Source organism: Phyllobates terribilis, unplaced genomic scaffold (assembly GCF_046119375.1).
Source record: "Phyllobates terribilis strain yellow unplaced genomic scaffold, ASM4611937v1 Scaffold_12__6_contigs__length_324123572, whole genome shotgun sequence".
Classification (NCBI taxonomy): Eukaryota; Metazoa; Chordata; class Amphibia; order Anura; family Dendrobatidae; genus Phyllobates; species Phyllobates terribilis.
In genome coordinates this window covers 306101780-306124925 of record NW_027362772.1, presented here as the reverse complement: position 1 = coordinate 306124925, position 23146 = coordinate 306101780, and the positions used below count along the sequence as shown (strand labels likewise).

Sequence of the window (23146 nt, the reverse complement as noted above, 5' to 3'; positions counted from 1 at the left end):
CTGCTGGTGCAGTCACTGTGTACATACATTACATTACTGATCCTGAGCTACTTCCTGTATTATACTCCAGAGCTGCACTCACTATTCTGCTGGTGCAGTCACTGTGTACATACATTAAATTACTGATCCTGAGTTACATCCTGTATTATACTCCAGAGCTGCACTCACTATTCTGCTGGTGCAGTCACTGTGTACATACATTACATTACTGATACTGAGTTACCTCCTGTATTATACTCCAGAGCTGCACTCACTATTCTGCTGGTGCAGTCACTGTATACATACATTACATTACTGATCCTGAGTTACCTCCTGTATTATACTCCAGAGCTGCACTCACTATTCTGCTGGTGCAGTCACTGTGTACATACATTACATTACTGATCCTGAGTTACCTCCTGTATTATACTCCAGAGCTGCACTCACTATTCTGCTGGTGGAATCACTGTGTACATACATTACATTACTGATCCTGAGTTACACCCTGTATTATTCTCCAGAGCTGCACTCACTATTCTGCTGGTGCAGTCACTGTGTACATACATTACATTACTGATCCTGAGTTACCTCCTGTATTATCCTCCAGAGCTGCACTCACTATTCTGCTGGTGCAGTCACTGTGTACATACATTACATTACTGATCCTGAGTTACATCCTGTATTATACTCCAGAGCTGCACTCACTATTCTGCTGGTGCAGTCACTGTGTACATACATTACATTACTGATCCTGAGTTACCTCCTGTATTATACTCCAGAGCTGCACTCACTATTCTGCTGGTGCAGTCACTGTGTACATACATTACATTACTGATCCTGAGTTACCTCCAGTATTATACTCCAGAGCTGCACTCACTATTCTGCTGGTGTATTCACTGTGTACATACATTACATTACTGATCCTGAGTTACCTCCTGTATTATACTCCAGAGCTGCACTCACTATTCTGCTGGTGCAGTCACTGTGTACATACATTACATTACTGATCCTGAGTTACATCCTGTATTATACTCCAGAGCTGCACTCACTATTCTGCTGGTGCAGTCACTGTGTACATACATTACATTACTGATCCTGAGTTACATCCTGTATTATACTCCAGAGCTGCACTCACTATTCTGCTGGTGCAGTCACTGTGTACATACATAACATTACTGATCCTGAGTTACATCCTGTATTATACTCCAGAGCTGCACTCACTGTTCAGCTGGTGCAGTCACTGTGTACATTACATTACTGATCCTGAGTTACATCCTGTATTATACTCCAGAGCCGCACTCACTATTCTGCTGGTGCAATCACTGTGTACATACATTACATTACTGATCCTGAGTTACCTCCTGTATTATACTCCAGAGCTGCACTCACTATTCTGCTGGTGCAGTCACTGTGTACATACATTACATTACTGATCCTGAGTTACATCCTGTATTATACTCCAGAGCTGCACTCAATATTCTGCTGGTGCAGTCACTGTGTACATACATTACATTACTGATCCTGAGTTACCTCCTGTATTATACTCCAGAGCTGCACTCACTATTCTGCTGGTGCAATCACTGTGTACATACATTACATTACTGATCCTGAGTTACATCCTGTATTATACTCCAGAGCTGCACTCACTATTCTGCTGGTGCAGTCACTGTGTACATACATTACATTACTGATCCTGAGCTACATCCAGTATTATACCGCAGAGCTGCACTCACTATTCTGATGGTGCAGTCACTGTGTACATACATTACATTACTGATACTGAGTTACATCCTGTATTATACTCCAGAGCTGCACTCACTATTCTGCTGGTGCAGTCACTGTGTACATACATTACATTACTGATCCTGAGTTACCTCCTGGATTATCCTCCAGAGCTGCACTCACTATTCTGCTGGTGCAGTCACTGTGTACATTACATTACTGATCCCGAGCTACTTCCTGTATTGTACTCCAGAGCTGCACTCACTATTCTGCTGGTGCAGTCACTGTGTACATTACATTACTGATCCTGAGTTACATCCTGTATTATACTCCAGAGCTGCACTCACTATTCTGCTGGTGCAGTCACTGTGTACATACATTACATTACTGATCCTGAGTTACCTCCTGTATTATACTCCAGAGCTGCACTCACTATTCTGCTGGTGCAGTCACTGTGTACATACATTACATTACTGATCCTGAGTTACCTCCTGTATTATACTCCAGAGCTGCACTCACTATTCTGCTGGTGGAATCACTGTGTACATACATTACATTACTGATCCTGAGTTACACCCTGTATTATTCTCCAGAGCTGCACTCACTATTCTGCTGGTGCAGTCACTGTGTATATACATTACATTACTGATCATGAGTTACCTCCTGTATTATACTCCAGAGCTGCACTCACTATTCTGCTGGTGCAGTCACTGTGTACATACATTACATTACTGATCCTGAGTTACCTCCTGTATTATACTCCAGAGCTGCACTCACTATTCTGCTGGTGCAGTCACTGTGTACATACATTACATTACTGATCCTGAGTTACCTCCAGTATTATACTCCAGAGCTGCACTCACTATTCTGCTGGTGTATTCACTGTGTACATACATTACATTACTGATCCTGAGTTACCTCCTGTATTATACTCCAGAGCTGCACTCACTATTCTGCTGGTGCAGTCACTGTGTACATACATTACATTACTGATCCTGAGTTACCTCCTGTATTATACCGCAGAGCTGCACTCACTATTCTGCTGGTGCAGTCACTGTGTACATACATTACATTACTGATCCTGAGTTACATCCTGTATTATACTCCAGAGCTGCACTCACTATTCTGCTGGTGCAGTCACTGTGTACATACATTACATTACTGATCCTGAGTTACCTCCTGTATTATCCTCCAGAGCTGCACTCACTATTCTGCTGGTGCAGTCACTGTGTACATTACATTACTGATCCTGAGCTACTTCCTGTATTATACTCCAGAGCTGCACTCACTATTCTGCTGGTGCAGTCACTGTGTACATACATTACATTACTGATCCTGAGTTACATCCTGTATTATACTCCACAGCTGCACTCACTATTCTGCTGGTGCAGTCACTGTGTACATACATTACATTACTGATCCTGAGTTACCTCCTGTATTATACTCCAGAGCTGCACTCACTATTCTGCTGGTGCAGTCACTGTATACATACATTACATTACTGATCCTGAGTTACCTCCTGTATTATACTCCAGAGCTGCACTCACTATTCTGCTGGTGCAGTCACTGTGTACATACATTACATTACTGATCCTGAGTTACCTCCTGTATTATACTCCAGAGCTGCACTCACTATTCTGCTGGTGGAATCACTGTGTACATACATTACATTACTGATCCTGAGTTACACCCTGTATTATACCCCAGAGCTGCACTCACTATTCTGCTGGTGCAGTCACTGTGTACATACATTACATTACTGATCCTGAGTTACCTCCTGTATTATCCTCCAGAGCTGCACTCACTATTCTGCTGGTGCAGTCACTGTGTACATACATTACATTACTGATCCTGAGTTACATCCTGTATTATACTCCAGAGCTGCACTCACTATTCTGCTGGTGCAGTCACTGTGTACATACATTACATTACTGATCCTGAGTTACCTCCTGTATTATACTCCAGAGCTGCACTCACTATTCTGCTGGTGCAGTCACTGTGTACATACATTACATTACTGATCCTGAGTTACCTCCATTATTATACTCCAGAGCTGCACTCACTATTCTGCTGGTGTATTCACTGTGTACATACATTACATTACTGATCCTGAGTTACCTCCTGTATTATACTCCAGAGCTGCACTCACTATTCTGCTGGTGCAGTCACTGTGTACATACATTACATTACTGATCCTGAGTTACATCCTGTATTATACCCCAGAGCTGCACTCACTATTCTGCTGGTGCAGTCACTGTGTACATTACATTACTGATCCTGAGTTACATCCTGTATTATACTCCAGAGCCGCACTCACTATTCTGCTGGTGCAATCACTGTGTACATACATTACATTACTGATCCTGAGTTACCTCCTGTATTATACTCCAGAGCTGCACTCACTATTCTGCTGGTGCAGTCACTGTGTACATACATTACATTACTGATCCTGAGTTACATCCTGTATTATACTCCAGAGCTGCACTCACTATTCTGCTGGTGCAGTCACTGTGTACATACATTACATTACTGATCCTGAGTTACCTCCTGTATTATACTCCAGAGCTGCACTCACTATTCTGCTGGTGGAATCACTGTGTACATACATTACATTACTGATCCTGAGTTACACCCTGTATTATACCCCAGAGCTGCACTCACTATTCTGCTGGTGCAGTCACTGTGTACATACATTACATTACTGATCCTGAGTTACCTCCTGTATTATCCTCCAGAGCTGCACTCACTATTCTGCTGGTGCAGTCACTGTGTACATACATTACATTACTGATCCTGAGTTACATCCTGTATTATACTCCAGAGCTGCACTCACTATTCTGCTGGTGCAGTCACTGTGTACATACATTACATTACTGATCCTGAGTTACCTCCTGTATTATACTCCAGAGCTGCACTCACTATTCTGCTGGTGCAGTCACTGTGTACATACATTACATTACTGATCCTGAGTTACCTCCAGTATTATACTCCAGAGCTGCACTCACTATTCTGCTGGTGTATTCACTGTGTACATACATTACATTACTGATCCTGAGTTACCTCCTGTATTATACTCCAGAGCTGCACTCACTATTCTGCTGGTGCAGTCACTGTGTACATACATTACATTACTGATCCTGAGTTACATCCTGTATTATACCCCAGAGCTGCACTCACTATTCTGCTGGTGCAGTCACTGTGTACATTACATTACTGATCCTGAGTTACATCCTGTATTATACTCCAGAGCTGCACTCACTATTCTGCTGGTGCAGTCACTGTGTACATACATTACATTACTGATCCTGAGTTACATCCTGTATTATACTCCAGAGCTGCACTCACTATTCTGCTGGTGCAGTCACTGTGTACATACATTACATTACTGATCCTGAGTTACATCCTGTATTATACTCCAGAGCTGCACTCACTGTTCAGCTGGTGCAGTCACTGTGTACATTACATTACTGATCCTGAGTTACATCCTGTATTATACTCCAGAGCCGCACTCACTATTCTGCTGGTGCAATCACTGTGTACATACATTACATTACTGATCCTGAGTTACCTCCTGTATTATACTCCAGAGCTGCACTCACTATTCTGCTGGTGCAGTCACTGTGTACATACATTACATTACTGATCCTGAGTTACATCCTGTATTATACTCCAGAGCTGCACTCACTATTCTGCTGGTGCAGTCACTGTGTACATACATTACATTACTGATCCTGAGTTACATCCTGTATTATACCCCAGAGCTGCACTCACTATTCTGATGGTGCAGTCACTGTGTACATACATTACATTACTGATCCTGAGCTACATCCAGTATTATACCGCAGAGCTGCACTCACTATTCTGATGGTGCAGTCACTGTGTACATACATTACATTACTGATCCTGAGTTACATCCTGTATTATACTCCAGAGCTGCACTCACTATTCTGCTGGTGCAGTCACTGTGTACATACATTACATTACTGATCCTGAGTTACCTCCTGGATTATCCTCCAGAGCTGCACTCACTATTCTGCTGGTGCAGTCACTGTGTACATTACATTACTGATCCTGAGCTACTTCCTGTATTGTACTCCAGAGCTGCACTCACTATTCTGCTGGTGCAGTCACTGTGTACATACATTACATTACTGATCCTGAGTTACCTCCTGTATTATACTCCAGAGCTGCACTCACTATTCTGCTGGTGCAGTCACTGTGTACATACATTACATTACTGATCCTGAGTTACCTCCTGTATTATACTCCAGAGCTGCACTCACTATTCTGCTGGTGGAATCACTGTGTACATACATTACATTACTGATCCTGAGTTACACCCTGTATTATTCTCCAGAGCTGCACTCACTATTCTGCTGGTGCAGTCACTGTGTATATACATTACATTACTGATCATCAGTTACCTCCTGTATTATACTCCAGAGCTGCACTCACTATTCTGCTGGTGCAGTCACTGTGTACATACATTACATTACTGATCCTGAGTTACCTCCTGTATTATACTCCAGAGCTGCACTCACTATTCTGCTGGTGCAGTCACTGTGTACATACATTACATTACTGATCCTGAGTTACCTCCAGTATTATACTCCAGAGCTGCACTCACTATTCTGCTGGTGTATTCACTTTGTACATACATTACATTACTGATCCTGAGTTACCTCCTGTATTATACTCCAGAGCTGCACTCACTATTCTGCTGGTGCAGTCACTGTGTACATACATTACTTTACTGATCCTGAGTTACATCCTGTATTATACCCCAGAGCTGTACTCACTATTCTGCTGGTGCAGTCACTGTGTACATTACATTACTGATCCTGAGTTACATCCTGTATTATACTCCAGAGCTGCACTCACTATTCTGCTGGTGCAGTCACTGTGTACATACATTACATTACTGATCCTGAGTTACATCCTGTATTATACTCCAGAGCTGCACTCATTATTCTGCTGGTGCAGTCACTGTGTACATACATTACATTACTGATCCTGAGTTACATCCTGTATTATACTCCAGAGCAGCACTCACTATACTGCTGGTGCAGTCACTGTGTACATACATTACATTACTGATCCTGAGTTACATCCTGTATTATCCTCCAGAGCTGCACTCACTATTATACTGGTGCAGTCACTGTGTACATACATTACATTACTGATCCTGAGTTACATCCTGTATTATACTCCAGAGCTGCACTCACTGTTCAGCTGGTGCAGTCACTGTGTACATTACATTACTGATCCTGAGTTACATCCTGTATTATACTCCAGAGCTGCACTCACTATTCTGCTGGTGCAGTCACTGTGTACATACATTACATTACTGATCCTGAGTTACATCCTGTATTATACTCCAGAGCTGCACTCACTATTCTGCTGGTGCAGTCACTGTGTACATACATTACATTACTGATCCTGAGTTACATCCTGTATTATACTCCAGAGCTGCACCCACTGTTCAGCTGGTGCAGTCACTGTGTACATTACATTACTGATCCTGAGTTACATCCTGTATTATACTCCAGAGCCGCACTCACTATTCTGCTGGTGCAATCACTGTGTACATACATTACATTACTGATCCTGAGTTACCTCCTGTATTATACTCCAGAGCTGCACTCACTATTCTGCTGGTGCAGTCACTGTGTACATACATTACATTACTGATCCTGAGTTACATCCTGTATTATACTCCAGAGCTGCACTCACTATTCTGCTGGTGCAGTCACTGTGTACATACATTACATTACTGATCCTGAGTTACATCCTGTATTATACCCCAGAGCTGCACTCACTATTCTGATGGTGCAGTCACTGTGTACATACATTACATTACTGATCCTGAGCTACATCCAGTATTATACCGCAGAGCTGCACTCACTATTCTGATGGTGCAGTCACTGTGTACATACATTACATTACTGATCCTGAGTTACATCCTGTATTATACTCCAGAGCTGCACTCACTATTCTGCTGGTGCAGTCACTGTGTACATACATTACATTACTGATCCTGAGTTACCTCCTGGATTATCCTCCAGAGCTGCACTCACTATTCTGCTGGTGCAGTCACTGTGTACATTACATTACTGATCCTGAGCTACTTCCTGTATTGTACTCCAGAGCTGCACTCACTATTCTGCTGGTGCAGTCACTGTGTACATACATTACATTACTGATCCTGAGTTACCTCCTGTATTATACTCCAGAGCTGCACTCACTATTCTGCTGGTGCAGTCACTGTGTACATACATTACATTACTGATCCTGAGTTACCTCCTGTATTATACTCCAGAGCTGCACTCACTATTCTGCTGGTGGAATCACTGTGTACATACATTACATTACTGATCCTGAGTTACACCCTGTATTATTCTCCAGAGCTGCACTCACTATTCTGCTGGTGCAGTCACTGTGTATATACATTACATTACTGATCATGAGTTACCTCCTGTATTATACTCCAGAGCTGCACTCACTATTCTGCTGGTGCAGTCACTGTGTACATACATTACATTACTGATCCTGAGTTACCTCCTGTATTATACTCCAGAGCTGCACTCACTATTCTGCTGGTGCAGTCACTGTGTACATACATTACATTACTGATCCTGAGTTACCTCCAGTATTATACTCCAGAGCTGCACTCACTATTCTGCTGGTGTATTCACTTTGTACATACATTACATTACTGATCCTGAGTTACCTCCTGTATTATACTCCAGAGCTGCACTCACTATTCTGCTGGTGCAGTCACTGTGTACATACATTACTTTACTGATCCTGAGTTACATCCTGTATTATACCCCAGAGCTGTACTCACTATTCTGCTGGTGCAGTCACTGTGTACATTACATTACTGATCCTGAGTTACATCCTGTATTATACTCCAGAGCTGCACTCACTATTCTGCTGGTGCAGTCACTGTGTACATACATTACATTACTGATCCTGAGTTACATCCTGTATTATACTCCAGAGCTGCACTCACTATTCTGCTGGTGCAGTCACTGTGTACATACATTACATTACTGATCCTGAGTTACATCCTGTATTATACTCCAGAGCAGCACTCACTATACTGCTGGTGCAGTCACTGTGTACATACATTACATTACTGATCCTGAGTTACATCCTGTATTATCCTCCAGAGCTGCACTCACTATTATACTGGTGCAGTCACTGTGTACATACATTACATTACTGATCCTGAGTTACATCCTGTATTATACTCCAGAGCTGCACTCACTATTCTGCTGGTGCAGTCACTGTGTACATACATTACATTACTGATCCTGAGTTACCTCCTGTATTATACTCCAGAGCTACACTCACTATTCTGCTGGTGCAGTCACTGTGTACATACATTACATTACTGATCCTGAGTTACATCCTGTATTATACTCCAGAGCTGCACTCACTATTATGCTGGTGCAGTCACTGTGTACATACATTACATTACTGATCCTGAGTTACATCCTGTATTATCCTCCAGAGCTGCACTCACTATTCTGCTGGTGCAATCACTGTGTACATACATTACATTACTGATCCTGAGTTACATCCTGTATTATACTCCAGAGCTGCACTCACTATTCTGCTGGTGCAGTCACTGTGTACATACATTACATTACTGATCCTGAGTTACATCCTGTATTATACCCCAGAGCTGCACTCACTATTCTGCTGGTGCAGTCACTGTGTACATACATTACATTACTGATCCTGAGTTACATCCTGTATTATACTCCAGAGCTGCACTCACTATTCTGCTGGTGCAGTCACTGTGTACATACATTACATTACTGATCCTGAGTTACATCCTGTATTATACTCCAGAGCTGCACTCACTGTTCAGCTGGTGCAGTCACTGTGTACATTACATTACTGATCCTGAGTTACATCCTGTATTATACTCCAGAGCCGCACTCACTATTCTGCTGGTGCAATCACTGTGTACATACATTACATTACTGATCCTGAGTTACCTCCTGTATTATACTCCAGAGCTGCACTCACTATTCTGCTGGTGCAGTCACTGTGTACATACATTACATTACTGATCCTGAGTTACCTCTTGTATTATACTCCAGAGCTGCACTCACTATTCTGCTGGTGCAATCACTGTGTACATACATTACATTACTGATCCTGAGTTACATCCTGTATTATACTCCAGAGCTGCACTCACTATTCTGCTGGTGCAGTCACTGTGTACATACATTACATTACTGATCCTGAGTTACATCCTGTATTATACCCCAGAGCTGCACTCACTATTCTGATGGTGCAGTCACTGTGTACATACATTACATTACTGATCCTGAGCTACATCCAGTATTATACCGCAGAGCTGCACTCACTATTCTGATGGTGCAGTCACTGTGTACATACATTACATTACTGATCCTGAGTTACATCCTGTATTATACTCCAGAGCTGCACTCACTATTCTGCTAGTGCAGTCACTGTGTACATACATTACATTACTGATCCTGAGTTACCTCCTGGATTATCCTCCAGAGCTGCACTCACTATTCTGCTGGTGCAGTCACTGTGTACATTACATTACTGATCCCGAGCTACTTCCTGTATTGTACTCCAGAGCTGCACTCACTATTCTGCTGGTGCAGTCACTGTGTACATACATTACATTACTGATCCTGAGTTACCTCCTGTATTATACTCCAGAGCTGCACTCACTATTCTGCTGGTGCAGTCACTGTGTACATACATTACATTACTGATCCTGAGTTACCTCCTGTATTATACTCCAGAGCTGCACTCACTATTCTGCTGGTGGAATCACTGTGTACATACATTACATTACTGATCCTGAGTTACACCCTGTATTATTCTCCAGAGCTGCACTCACTATTCTGCTGGTGCAGTCACTGTGTATATACACTACATTACTGATCATGAGTTACCTCCTGTATTATACTCCAGAGCTGCACTCACTATTCTGCTGGTGCAGTCACTGTGTACATACATTACATTACTGATCCTGAGTTACCTCCAGTATTATACTCCAGAGCTGCACTCACTATTCTGCTGGTGTATTCACTGTGTACATACATTACATTACTGATCCTGAGTTACCTCCTGTATTATACTCCAGAGCTGCACTCACTATTCTGCTGGTGGAATCACTGTGTACATACATTACATTACTGATCCTGAGTTACACCCTGTATTATTCTCCAGAGCTGCACTCACTATTCTGCTGGTGCAGTCACTGTGTATATACATTACATTACTGATCCTGAGTTACCTCCTGTATTATACTCCAGAGCTGCACTCACTATTCTGCTGGTGCAATCACTGTGTACATACATTACATTACTGATCCTGAGTTACCTCCTGTATTATACTCCAGAGCTGCACTCACTATTCTGCTGGTGCAGTCACTGTGTACATACATTACATTACTGATCCTGAGTTACATCCTGTATTATACTCCAGAGCTGCACTCAATATTCTGCTGGTGCAGTCACTGTGTACATACATTACATTACTGATCCTGAGTTACCTCTTGTATTATACTCCAGAGCTGCACTCACTATTCTTCTGGTGCAGTCACTGTGTACATACATTACATTACTGATCCTGAGTTACCTCCTGTATTATACTCCAGAGCTGCACTCACTATTCTGCTGGTGCAGTCACTGTGTACATACATTACATTACTGATCCTGAGTTACCTCCAGTATTATACTCCAGAGCTGCACTCACTATTCTGCTGGTGTATTCACTGTGTACATACATTACATTACTGATCCTGAGTTACCTCCTGTATTATACTCCAGAGCTGCACTCAGTATTCTGCTGGTGCAGTCACTGTGTACATACATTACATTACTGATCCTGAGTTACCTCCTGTATTATACCGCAGAGCTGCACTCACTATTCTGCTGGTGCAGTCACTGTGTACATACATTACATTACTGATCCTGAGTTACATCCTGTATTATACTCCAGAGCTGCACTCACTATTCTGCTGGTGCAGTCACTGTGTACATACATTACATTACTGATCCTGAGTTACCTCCTGTATTATCCTCCAGAGCTGCACTCACTATTCTGCTGGTGCAGTCACTGTGTACATTACATTACTGATCCTGAGCTACTTCCTGTATTATACTCCAGAGCTGCACTCACTATTCTGCTGGTGCAGTCACTGTGTACATACATTACATTACTGATCCTGAGTTACATCCTGTATTATACTCCAGAGCTGCACTCACTATTCTGCTGGTGCAGTCACTGTGTACATACATTACATTACTGATCCTGAGTTACCTCCTGTATTATACTCCAGAGCTGCACTCACTATTCTGCTGGTGCAGTCACTGTATACATACATTACATTACTGATCCTGAGTTACCTCCTGTATTATACTCCAGAGCTGCACTCACTATTCTGCTGGTGCAGTCACTGTGTACATACATTACATTACTGATCCTGAGTTACCTCCTGTATTATACTCCAGAGCTGCACTCACTATTCTGCTGGTGGAATCACTGTGTACATACATTACATTACTGATCCTGAGTTACACCCTGTATTATTCTCCAGAGCTGCACTCACTATTCTGCTGGTGCAGTCACTGTGTACATACATTACATTACTGATCCTGAGTTACCTCCTGTATTATCCTCCAGAGCTGCACTCACTATTCTGCTGGTGCAGTCACTGTGTACATACATTACATTACTGATCCTGAGTTACATCCTGTATTATACTCCAGAGCTGCACTCACTATTCTGCTGGTGCAGTCACTGTGTACATACATTACATTACTGATCCTGAGTTACCTCCTGTATTATACTCCAGAGCTGCACTCACTATTCTGCTGGTGCAGTCACTGTGTACATACATTACATTACTGATCCTGAGTTACCTCCAGTATTATACTCCAGAGCTGCACTGACTATTCTGCTGGTGTATTCACTGTGTACATACATTACATTACTGATCCTGAGTTACCTCCTGTATTATACCCCAGAGCTGCACTCACTATTCTGCTGGTGCAGTCACTGTGTACATTACATTACTGATCCTGAGTTACATCCTGTATTATACTCCAGAGCTGCACTCACTATTCTGCTGGTGCAGTCACTGTGTACATACATTACATTACTGATCCTGAGTTACATCCTGTATTATACTCCAGAGCTGCACTCACTATTCTGCTGGTGCAGTCACTGTGTACATACATTACATTACTGATCCTGAGTTACATCCTGTATTATACTCCAGAGCTGCACTCACTGTTCAGCTGGTGCAGTCACTGTGTACATTACATTACTAATCCTGAGTTACATCCTGTATTATACTCCAGAGCCGCACTCACTATTCTGCTGGTGCAATCACTGTGTACATACATTACATTACTGATCCTGAGTTACCTCCTGTATTATACTCCAGAGCTGCACTCACTATTCTGCTGGTGCAGTCACTGTGTACATACATTACATTACTGATCCTGAGTTACATCCTGTATTATACTCCAGAGCTGCACTCACTATTCTGCTGGTGCAGTCACTGTGTACATACATTACATTACTGATCCTGAGTTACATCCTGTATTATACCCCAGAGCTGCACTCACTATTCTGATGGTGCAGTCACTGTGTACATACATTACATTACTGATCCTGAGCTACATCCAGTATTATACCGCAGAGCTGCACTCACTATTCTGATGGTGCAGTCACTGTGTACATACATTACATTACTGATCCTGAGTTACATCCTGTATTATACTCCAGAGCTGCACTCACTATTCTGCTGGTGCAGTCACTGTGTACATACATTACATTACTGATCCTGAGTTACCTCCTGGATTATCCTCCAGAGCTGCACTCACTATTCTGCTGGTGTAGTCACTGTGTACATTACATTACTGATCCTGAGCTACTTCCTGTATTGTACTCCGGAGCTGCACTCACTATTCTGCTGGTGCAGTCACTGTGTACATACATTACATTACTGATCCTGAGTTACCTCCTGTATTATACTCCAGAGCTGCACTCACTATTCTGCTGGTGCAGTCACTGTGTACATACATTACATTACTGATCCTGAGTTACCTCCTGTATTATACTCCAGAGCTGCACTCACTATTCTGCTGGTGCAGTCACTGTGTACATACATTACATTACTGATCCTGAGTTACCTCCAGTATTATACTCCAGAGCTGCACTCACTATTCTGCTGGTGTATTCACTGTGTACATACATTACATTACTGATCCTGAGTTACCTCCTGTATTATACTCCAGAGCTGCACTCACTATTCTGCTGGTGCAGTCACTGTGTACATACATTACATTACTGATCCTGAGTTACATCCTGTATTATACCCCAGAGCTGTACTCACTATTCTGCTGGTGCAGTCACTGTGTACATTACATTACTGATCCTGAGTTACATCCTGTATTATACTCCAGAGCTGCACTCACTATTCTGCTGGTGCAGTCACTGTGTACATACATTACATTACTGATCCTGAGTTACATCCTGTATTATACTCCAGAGCTGCACTCACTATTCTGCTGGTGCAGTCACTGTGTACATACATTACATTACTGATCCTGAGTTACATCCTGTATTATACTCCAGAGCTGCACTCAATGTTCAGCTGGTGCAGTCACTGTGTACATTACATTACTGATCCTGAGTTACATCCTGTATTATACTCCAGAGCCGCACTCACTGTTCAGCTGGTGCAGTCACTGTGTACATTACATTACTGATCCTGAGTTACATCCTGTATTATACCCCAGAGCTGCACTCACTATTCTGCTGGTGCAGTCACTGTGTACATTACATTACTGATCCTGAGTTACATCCTGTATTATACTCCAGAGCTGCACTCACTGTTCAGCTGGTGCAGTCACTGTGTACATTACATTACTGATCCTGAGTTACATCCTGTATTATACCCCAGAGCTGCACTCACTATTCTGCTGGTGCAGTCACTGTGTACATTACATTACTGATCCTGAGTTACATCCTGTATTATACTCCAGAGCTGCACTCACTGTTCAGCTGGTGCAGTCACTGTGTACATTACATTACTGATCCTGAGTTACATCCTGTATTATACCCCAGAGCTGCACTCACTATTCTGCTGGTGCAGTCACTGTGTACATTACATTACTGATCCTGAGTTACATCCTGTATTATACTCCAGAGCTGCACTCACTATTCTGCTGGTGCAGTCACTGTGTACATACATTACATTACTGATCCTGAGTTACATCCTGTATTATACTCCAGAGCTGCACTCACTGTTCAGCTGGTGCAGTCACTGTGTACATTACATTACTGATCCTGAATTACATCCTGTATTATACTCCAGAGCTGCACTCACTGTTCAGCTGGTGCAGTCACTGTGTACATTACATTACTGATCCTGAGTTACATCCTGTATTATACTCCAGAGCCGCACTCACTATTCTGCTGGTGCAGTCACTGTGTACATACATTACATTACTGATCCTGAGTTACATCCTGTATTATACTACAGAGCTGCACTCACTATTCTGCTGGTGCAGTCACTGTGTACATACATTACATTACTGATCCTGAGTTACCTCCTGTATTATACTCCAGAGCTGCACTCACTATTCTGCTGGTGCAGTCACTGTGTACATACATTACATTACTGATCCTGAGTTACATCCTGTATTATACTCCAGAGCTGCGCTCACTATTCTGCTGGTGCAGTCACTGTGTACATACATTACATTACTGATTCTGAGTTACCTCCTGTATTATACTCCAGAGCTGCACTCACTATTCTGCTGGTGCAGTCACTGTGTACATACATTACATTACTGATCCTGAGTTACATCCTGTATTATACTCCAGAGCCGCACTCACTATTCTGCTGGTGCAGTCACTGTGTACATACATTACATTACTGATCCTGAGTTACCTCCTGTATTATACTCCAGAGCTGCACTCACTATTCTGCTGGTGCAGTCACTGTGTACATACATTACATTACTGATCCTGAGTTACATCCTGTATTATACCCCAGAGCTGCGCTCACTATTCTGCTGGTGCAGTCACTGTATACATACATTACTGATCCTGCATTATACTCCAGAGCTGCGCTCACTATGTGTGTGATACAAGTTTCTGGATGTGAGGGAATTCCTGGTACTTGTAGTGTTTTGCACTGATGATGACAACGGTTCATGGTTCGGCACACTGACATCTGTGGTTACTGGATGGGACTCTGTCCTTGGACTTTGGAGGGTTCAGCAGGTCATGTTATGATGAAGCCATGCAGGATGGAGGGGTCAGGGGTGATGGGCATGAGGTCAGAGGTTATGTCAGGGTCATGGGATGGGGGTCACAGAGTCTCCTCACCCTTGTGTGCGGTGAGCAGCGGGGGCAGGGTGCTGTGGTGCCATACTGTGATGAGTAAGGTCCAGGGCAGAACGATGAGTACAATAGCCAGAATGTCCCTTCTCTTCAGCATCTCCAGGGTTGGCTGACCCCAGTGCTCCTCATTACCTGAGGGGGGCGCCCCGACAGCACAGAGAACAGCAAAGCAGACAGGAGAGAGGTCAGTATACAGAAGAGTCGCAGGAGGCAGCACACAGCTCACACAGTCACCTCTTACCAGCGCTCAGAACCCACCCATTGCAGCAGGCTGGGGGTCCCAGGCTCTGCCCCCAAGGGAAGGCAGGTCACAGAGAAGCGGGGCCCGGGCCCCTCACTGGCCACGTCCTGCAGAGGATCTGCCCAGAAGGAAGCCTGCGAGACACAAAGAGAAAGCCGAGGTTAGTGCGAGAAGCCCAGCAAGGCAACAACTGAGTGTACCCTAGAAGTGTACCCGAGAAGTGTGCCCTAGAAGTGTACCCTAGAAGTGTACCCCAGAAGTGTACCCCAGAAGTGTGCCCTAGAAGTGTACCCGAGAAGTGTACCCCAGAAGTGTGCCCTAGAAGTGTACCCTAGAAGTGTACCCTAGAAGTGTGCCCGAGAAGTGTACCCGAGAAGTGTACCCGAGAAGTGTGCCCCAGAAGTGTGCCCCAGAAGTGTACCCGAGAAGTGTGCCCGAGAAGTGTACCCCAGAAGTGTGCCCCAGAAGTGTACCCCAGAAGTGTACCCGAGAAGTGTACCCGAGAAGTGTGCCCGAGAAGTGTACCCCAGAAGTGTACCCCAGAAGTGTACCCCAGAAATGTACCCGAGAAGTGTACCCCAGAAGTGTACCCTAGAAATGTGCCCCAGAAGTGTACCTGAGAAGTGTATCTGAAAAACATCCGAGAAGTGTAGCCAAGAAAAGTATCCGAGAAGTGTATCCCAGAAGTGTACCCGAGAAGTGTACCCGAGAAGTGTGCCCGAGAAGTGTACCCCAGAAGTGTACCCTAGAAATGTACCCCAGAAGTGTACCCTAGAAATGTGCCCTAGAAGTGTGCCCCAGAAGTGTACCCGAGAAGTGTATCTGAAAAACATCCGAGAAGTGTAGCCAAGAAAAGTATCCGAGAAGTGTATCCACCAATGACCCCAGGTAACAGGAGAAACCTCTGGAAGCAGCTCCACCACTTCCTAAAGTGTCCAGTCATTATTAGCAGCCGCGGGCCAATGTCTGGGGGGCACAGCCTATGAGCAAGGGGGGCCGATCCGGGGCAGCAGTCACCCCCAGGTTCTGGAGCTTAAAGGGACCCAAAAGATCTATTTGGGTCATAAGAAGAGATCAACAGCATCAAAGACTTTGTGACTAGGGATGAGCGGACCTGTGGAAGTTCAGGTTCTGGTACCTGACCCGAATTTTATTCCAAAGTTCGGTTCTGGTACCAGAACTGTACCCGAACTTGAACCCCATTGAAAACAATGAGGACACAAATTTTTGAGCTGCAAAATTCTCTCTCTCCTGGACTTTCCCCGGAACTCGGAACATTGCAACGGACTTCCGGGAAAAGCCCGTGTTCAGCGTTTAGCACCGGACAGTAACGTTTAAGTTCGGGTTCGCTCATCTCTGACAGTTAGTGGAGGGGGGGCTTTTCGAGATTTTGCATTGGGGTCCATGAGCTTCAAGAGACGCTTCTGTGACCGATATTACCCCTCACTGACAGCGGCTGTCCGGCCATGAAAATCCCCCCCATGTGAGACCTCAGAAAATATATCTGCCAGAGATGACAAGTTCGCTTTACATTGGAAACTATGGGGATACTTGACAATGATAAAAATTGAGCACCACCACACTCCTCACTGAACATCAGGGGTCTGGGTGCCCCCCATATTTATTACAAGTAGATTCTCCATGGCAGTAACTAACATCACGGTGCAGGGTCTCCGATCATTAATATGGCACTCGCCCTCCATTGCTGGAGCCAGAACTGCTGTGATGAGAAGTTCTAGAGGTTTATGGGTGTAACTCCATTCTCTCTTTGGTGGGGAACTAAACTGAGACAACTGGATTCCTTGTGGACCATCAGCGCACAGCCCGGGCTCACATCCGCACCCCCATGGTGGGAATATGACATTGCGGACCTCCAGTCCCCACCTGCATTAGTTGGTTTCCCACAACTGCTGCCAGTTCACCCGTTGTCCTAGCTTGAATCCACTTTTGGAAGGTACCACAGTATCCTAGAAACACGCCATGCGACCTGCTGTATACTGAGTGTACACCATGAGATATACTGTATACCAGGGACACAAGATCCACCATATACCGGTCACACCCCACAAGACCTGCCGTATACCGGTCACACCCCACAAGACCTGCCGTATACCGGGAACACCCCACAAGACCTGCTGTATACTGGGAACAACCCACAAGACCCTCCGTATACTGGGAACCTCTCACAAGACCTGCTGTATTCCGGAAACATCCCACAAGACCTGCCGTATACCGGGAACACCCGATAAGAGCTGCTGTACATCGGGAACACCCCACAAAGACCTGCCGTATACCGGGAACACCCCACAAGACCTGCCGTATACCGGGAACACCCGATAAGAGCTGCTGTACACCGGGAACACCCCACAAGACCTGCTGTATACCGAAAACACCCCACAAGACCCTCCGTATACTCTGAACACCTCACAAGACCTGCTGTATACTGGGAACACCCCACAAGACCTGCCGTATACTGAGAACACCCCAAAAGACCTGCCGTATACCGGGAACACCCCACAAGACCTGCCGTATACCGGGAACACTCCACAAGACCTGCCGTATACCGGGAACACCCCACAAGACCTGCCGTATACCGAGAACACCGCACAAGACCTGCCGTATACCGGGAACACGCGATAAGAGCTGCTGTACATCGGGAACACCCCACAAAGACCTGCCGTATACCGGGAACACCCCACAAGACCTGCCGTATACCGGGAACACCCGATAAGAGCTGCTGTACACCGGGAACACCCCACAAGACCTGCTGTATACCGAAAACACCCCACAAGACCCTCCGTATACTCTGAACACCTCACAAGACCTGCTCTATACTGGGAACACCCCACAAGACCTGCCGTATGCTGAGAACACCCCAAAAGACCTGCCGTATACCGGGAACACTCCACAAGACCTGCCGTATACCGGGAACACTCCACAAGACCTGCCGTATACCGGGAACACCCCACAAGACCTGCCGTATAACGAGAACACCGCAAAAGACCTGCCGTATACCAGGCACACCCCACAAGACCTGCCGTATACCGTGAACACCCCTGCCGTATACCGGGAACACCCCACAAGACCTGCTGTATACCGAAAACGCCCCACAAGACCCTCCGTATACTCTGAACACCTCACAAGACCTGCTGTATACTGGGAACACCCCACAAGACCTGCCGTATACTGAGAACACCCCAAAAGACCTGCCGTATACCGGGAACACCCCAAAAGACCTGCCGTATACCGGGAACACTCCACAAGACCTGCCGTATACCGGGAACACCCCACAAGACCTGCCGTATACCGGGCACACCCCACAAGACCTGCCGTATACCGGGCACACCCCACAAGACCTGCCGTATACCGGGAACACCCCACAAGACCTGCCGTATACCGGGAACACTCCACAAGACCTGCTGTATACCGAGAACACCCCACAAGACCTGCCGTATACCGGGAACACCCCACAAGACCTGCCGTATACCGGGCACACCCCACAAGACCTGCCGTATACTCTCAACACCTCACAAGACCTGCTGTATACTGGGAACACCCCACAAGACCCGCCGTATACCGAGAACACCCCACAAGACCCTCCGTATACCGGGGACACCCCACAAGACCCGCCGTATACCGGGAACACCCCACAAGACCTGCTGTATACCGAGAACACCCCACAAGACCCGCCGTATATCGACAACACCGCACAAAACCTGCCGTATACCAGGCACACCCCACAAGACCTGCCGTATACCGGGAACACCCCACAAGACCTGCCATATACCGGGAACACTCCACAAGACCTGCTGTATACCGAGAACACCCCACAAGACCTGCCGTATACCGGGAACATCCCACAAAACCTGCCGTATACCGGGAACATCCCACAAGACCTGCGTATACCGGGCACACCCCACAAGACCTGCCGTATACCGGGAACACCCCACAAGACCTGCCGTATACTCTGAACACCTCACAAGACCTGCTGTATACTGGGAACACCCCACAAGACCCACCGTATACCGAGAACACCCCACAAGACCCTCCGTATACCGGGGACACCCCACAAGACCCGCCGTATACCGGGAACACCCCACAAGACCTGCTGTATACCGAGAACACCCCACAAGACCCGCCGTATACCGGGGACACCCCACAAGACCCGCCGTATACCGGGAACACCCCACAAGACCTGCTGTATACCGAGAACACCCCACAAGACCCGCCGTATACCGAGAACACCCCACAAGACCTGCCGTATACCAGAAACACCCCACAAGACCCGTAATTTTGGAGATGCTCTGACTTGAATATCACAATATGTCGCTTGTCTCGGTCGCTCAGGGTTTTACATTTGCCCATTTTTCCTGCTTCCAACACGTGAACCTCAAGAGCTGACGGTTCACTTGCCGATATCATCTTCCACCACTGACAAACGCCATTATCAGAAGTTAATCAGTGTCCTTCTCTCCACCGGTCAGTGGTATTACTGTTATCGGTGATCAGTGATGGAGCTTACGACAGAGAAGACTCCATAGAACGGTTATAAATATGTAATAATGTAACAGATTCATCAAGAGGTAATGACAATTACAGCTAATGCCCCCCCGGGCCGGACAGTCCCTGACGGTATCTACACCGGGATAAAGACCTGGGAAATAATAAACCTAATGAGAAGAAACAATGGAAAGAGTCAGCACACAACACATAGCCGGCAAGCAGCGGCCATCAGCACCGTCCGCCCCCAGCATGATGCAGCATCGGGGTCCCGGAGGTCTTCCCCATTTAATCCTCAGTTCTGTCATGGAAGTGACAACCCAGCAGTGAAGCATTAAGAGGACTGGGAGCAGTTGTCAGCCCTGGGTTGGAACCAGCGCCCGTTGCTTTCATGTTGGTATTTCTTAGCTTTTTTTTTTTTTTGAAGACGCTCAACCCATCGCCCAACCACCAATCTGCACGATGTGGAATAAATCTACTTTGACATTCGGACCTAGGGGCCATTATGTGCGGGTCAGCGGCTCATAGACTCACAGTAACTAGTCACAGGCAGCAAGCGGCCCCGGCACAGTGAGAAACCTCCTAATATTCCCCGTGTGAACGTCATCTCCACTGATTTCTATGTCTAAAGCAAAAAAAAACTGGAGACTTCAAAGAGAGACATAACACGGCCACGATTACAGAGAGAGTCAGCAAATCACTGACCTCAATCCTCTAGACTCATGACCAGATCATGAAGGGTCCAAGGGTCTCGCCTTCCTATGAGGGCCTTTCCTGGTAGGAACTCTGGATCATGGTGCATTGGGCCAGCATGAGGCGGGGGCACTTACTTTATTTGCAATGCAAAAATTACAAACACTCATCTGTACATTTGTCCATTTCTATTTATTTTTTACTCTCTCTGTAATGCAGATCCAATAATGTGCATCCAACCCCGTCAAAGCAGCACAACCAGGAACATGGACTTCTCAATGGGCATCCAAAGGGCATGTGCCAGGAGGCACCAGAGAAGAAGAGATATGAGGCGGGTTGTGCAGCATATAATTCCAGTCCACAACTCAACTCCCAAAAGTCTGCCATAGACCCTGCCCAATAAACCGGAAAGCCACAGCCCCCCGCGGGTATTAACATGCAACACTAGGCTGAAAACATTTATGGAAGAAGAACCAGAACCTGTGTAAGGAGCTCCATCATGGGTATGGGCACTGCTGGAGACCACGCACCTGCGCCTCCCCCCACCTGTGGGTACAAGCCTCTTATTTAATGGGAAATCTGGCTCAACCAATCCACGGAATGGGGTGTCGTGTCCCCTTTTTGACCGCGAAAAGGTGGAGTAAATTGTAACATCAGGTTGCCCATGCGACCTGCTGCTCCGCTAAACACTAAGACTCTGATGATAATAGCAGAGCCCAGCGCTCGTCTCCACTACCTTCAGAGTCCTAGATGGGAACTGAGCGGTAGGACGCATGCGCGAGCTGCCACTATGCTCAACTCCACCCAACCACAGAGTGAAGCACAAAACCTGTGGGGTCCCAGTGGTGGGACGTACGCCAATCTAACAGATAATCGCCTACACCCCTTTAATGGGATGACCCCGTCTGTTGTGGCTGTTGCAGCTCTGGGGTCTTGGCCGACATTTGGACGGAGCTGATGTGTGCTCTGCTTTTTCTCACCGGTCTCAGCTGGGGGGCTCACGTTACCCACCCGTATGGTAGATTCATTGGCTGAAATTAGAGTGTAAGCTCCTTGGGCAACAGAGCAATGTGACCACAACCTCCATACAACGCCGCAGAATAAGGTGGAAATGACACAATCCTTTCCCCAATGCTGATAATGATATGTATACATGTAGATGCCCGGGACGTGGCAGCGCGGCCTCTCTGCCGTCATATACATCTCTGCACATTGTTACAGCCATTTTTATAGCTGTCATAATTAATGGAGCCGGATTTCTTGCTGCAGTAGAGACTCCGCTTCCCCTATAAGATGCTGTGTATATAGGGCAGGTCCCCGAGCGTCAGTCCTACAGCGTCCCATAGGGAAAGCTTCCAGACTCCCCAATTAACCTGTAACTAACCCAAAGACGCCCAACGCAACTCAGAGATCGTCATCGGGAACGTTCTGACCTGGAAATGGGACCTAAAGTTGACGACCGAAGTCTCAGCCGAATATTAAGCTGAAGGAAATACCTGAAATTAAGGATAAAATGGGAGAACGGCGACGTTCACCGACACAGAAAAACACAGTGACCGCACGACTCATGTCTGATCGAACGTT

General features: G+C 45.7%; 1 protein-coding gene across 3 annotated transcripts in view; it reads right to left on the bottom strand.

Moving 5' to 3' along the window:
* The window catches only part of B3GAT1 (beta-1,3-glucuronyltransferase 1), an 80522-nt gene that overhangs the window by 7950 nt on the left and 49426 nt on the right, over positions 1-23146 (bottom strand). The window contains exons 2-3 of one of the 3 annotated variants that reach the window (XM_073657322.1): positions 16370-16503; positions 16114-16260 (exon numbers count right to left, since the gene is read on the bottom strand). In XM_073657322.1, the coding sequence (XP_073513423.1) occupies positions 16114-16225 (112 nt within the window). In that variant the 5' untranslated portion in view covers positions 16226-16260; positions 16370-16503. The remainder of the gene's footprint in view (positions 1-16113; positions 16261-16369; positions 16504-23146) is intronic. The other 2 variants (XM_073657321.1, XM_073657323.1) reach the window with 2 other exon arrangements.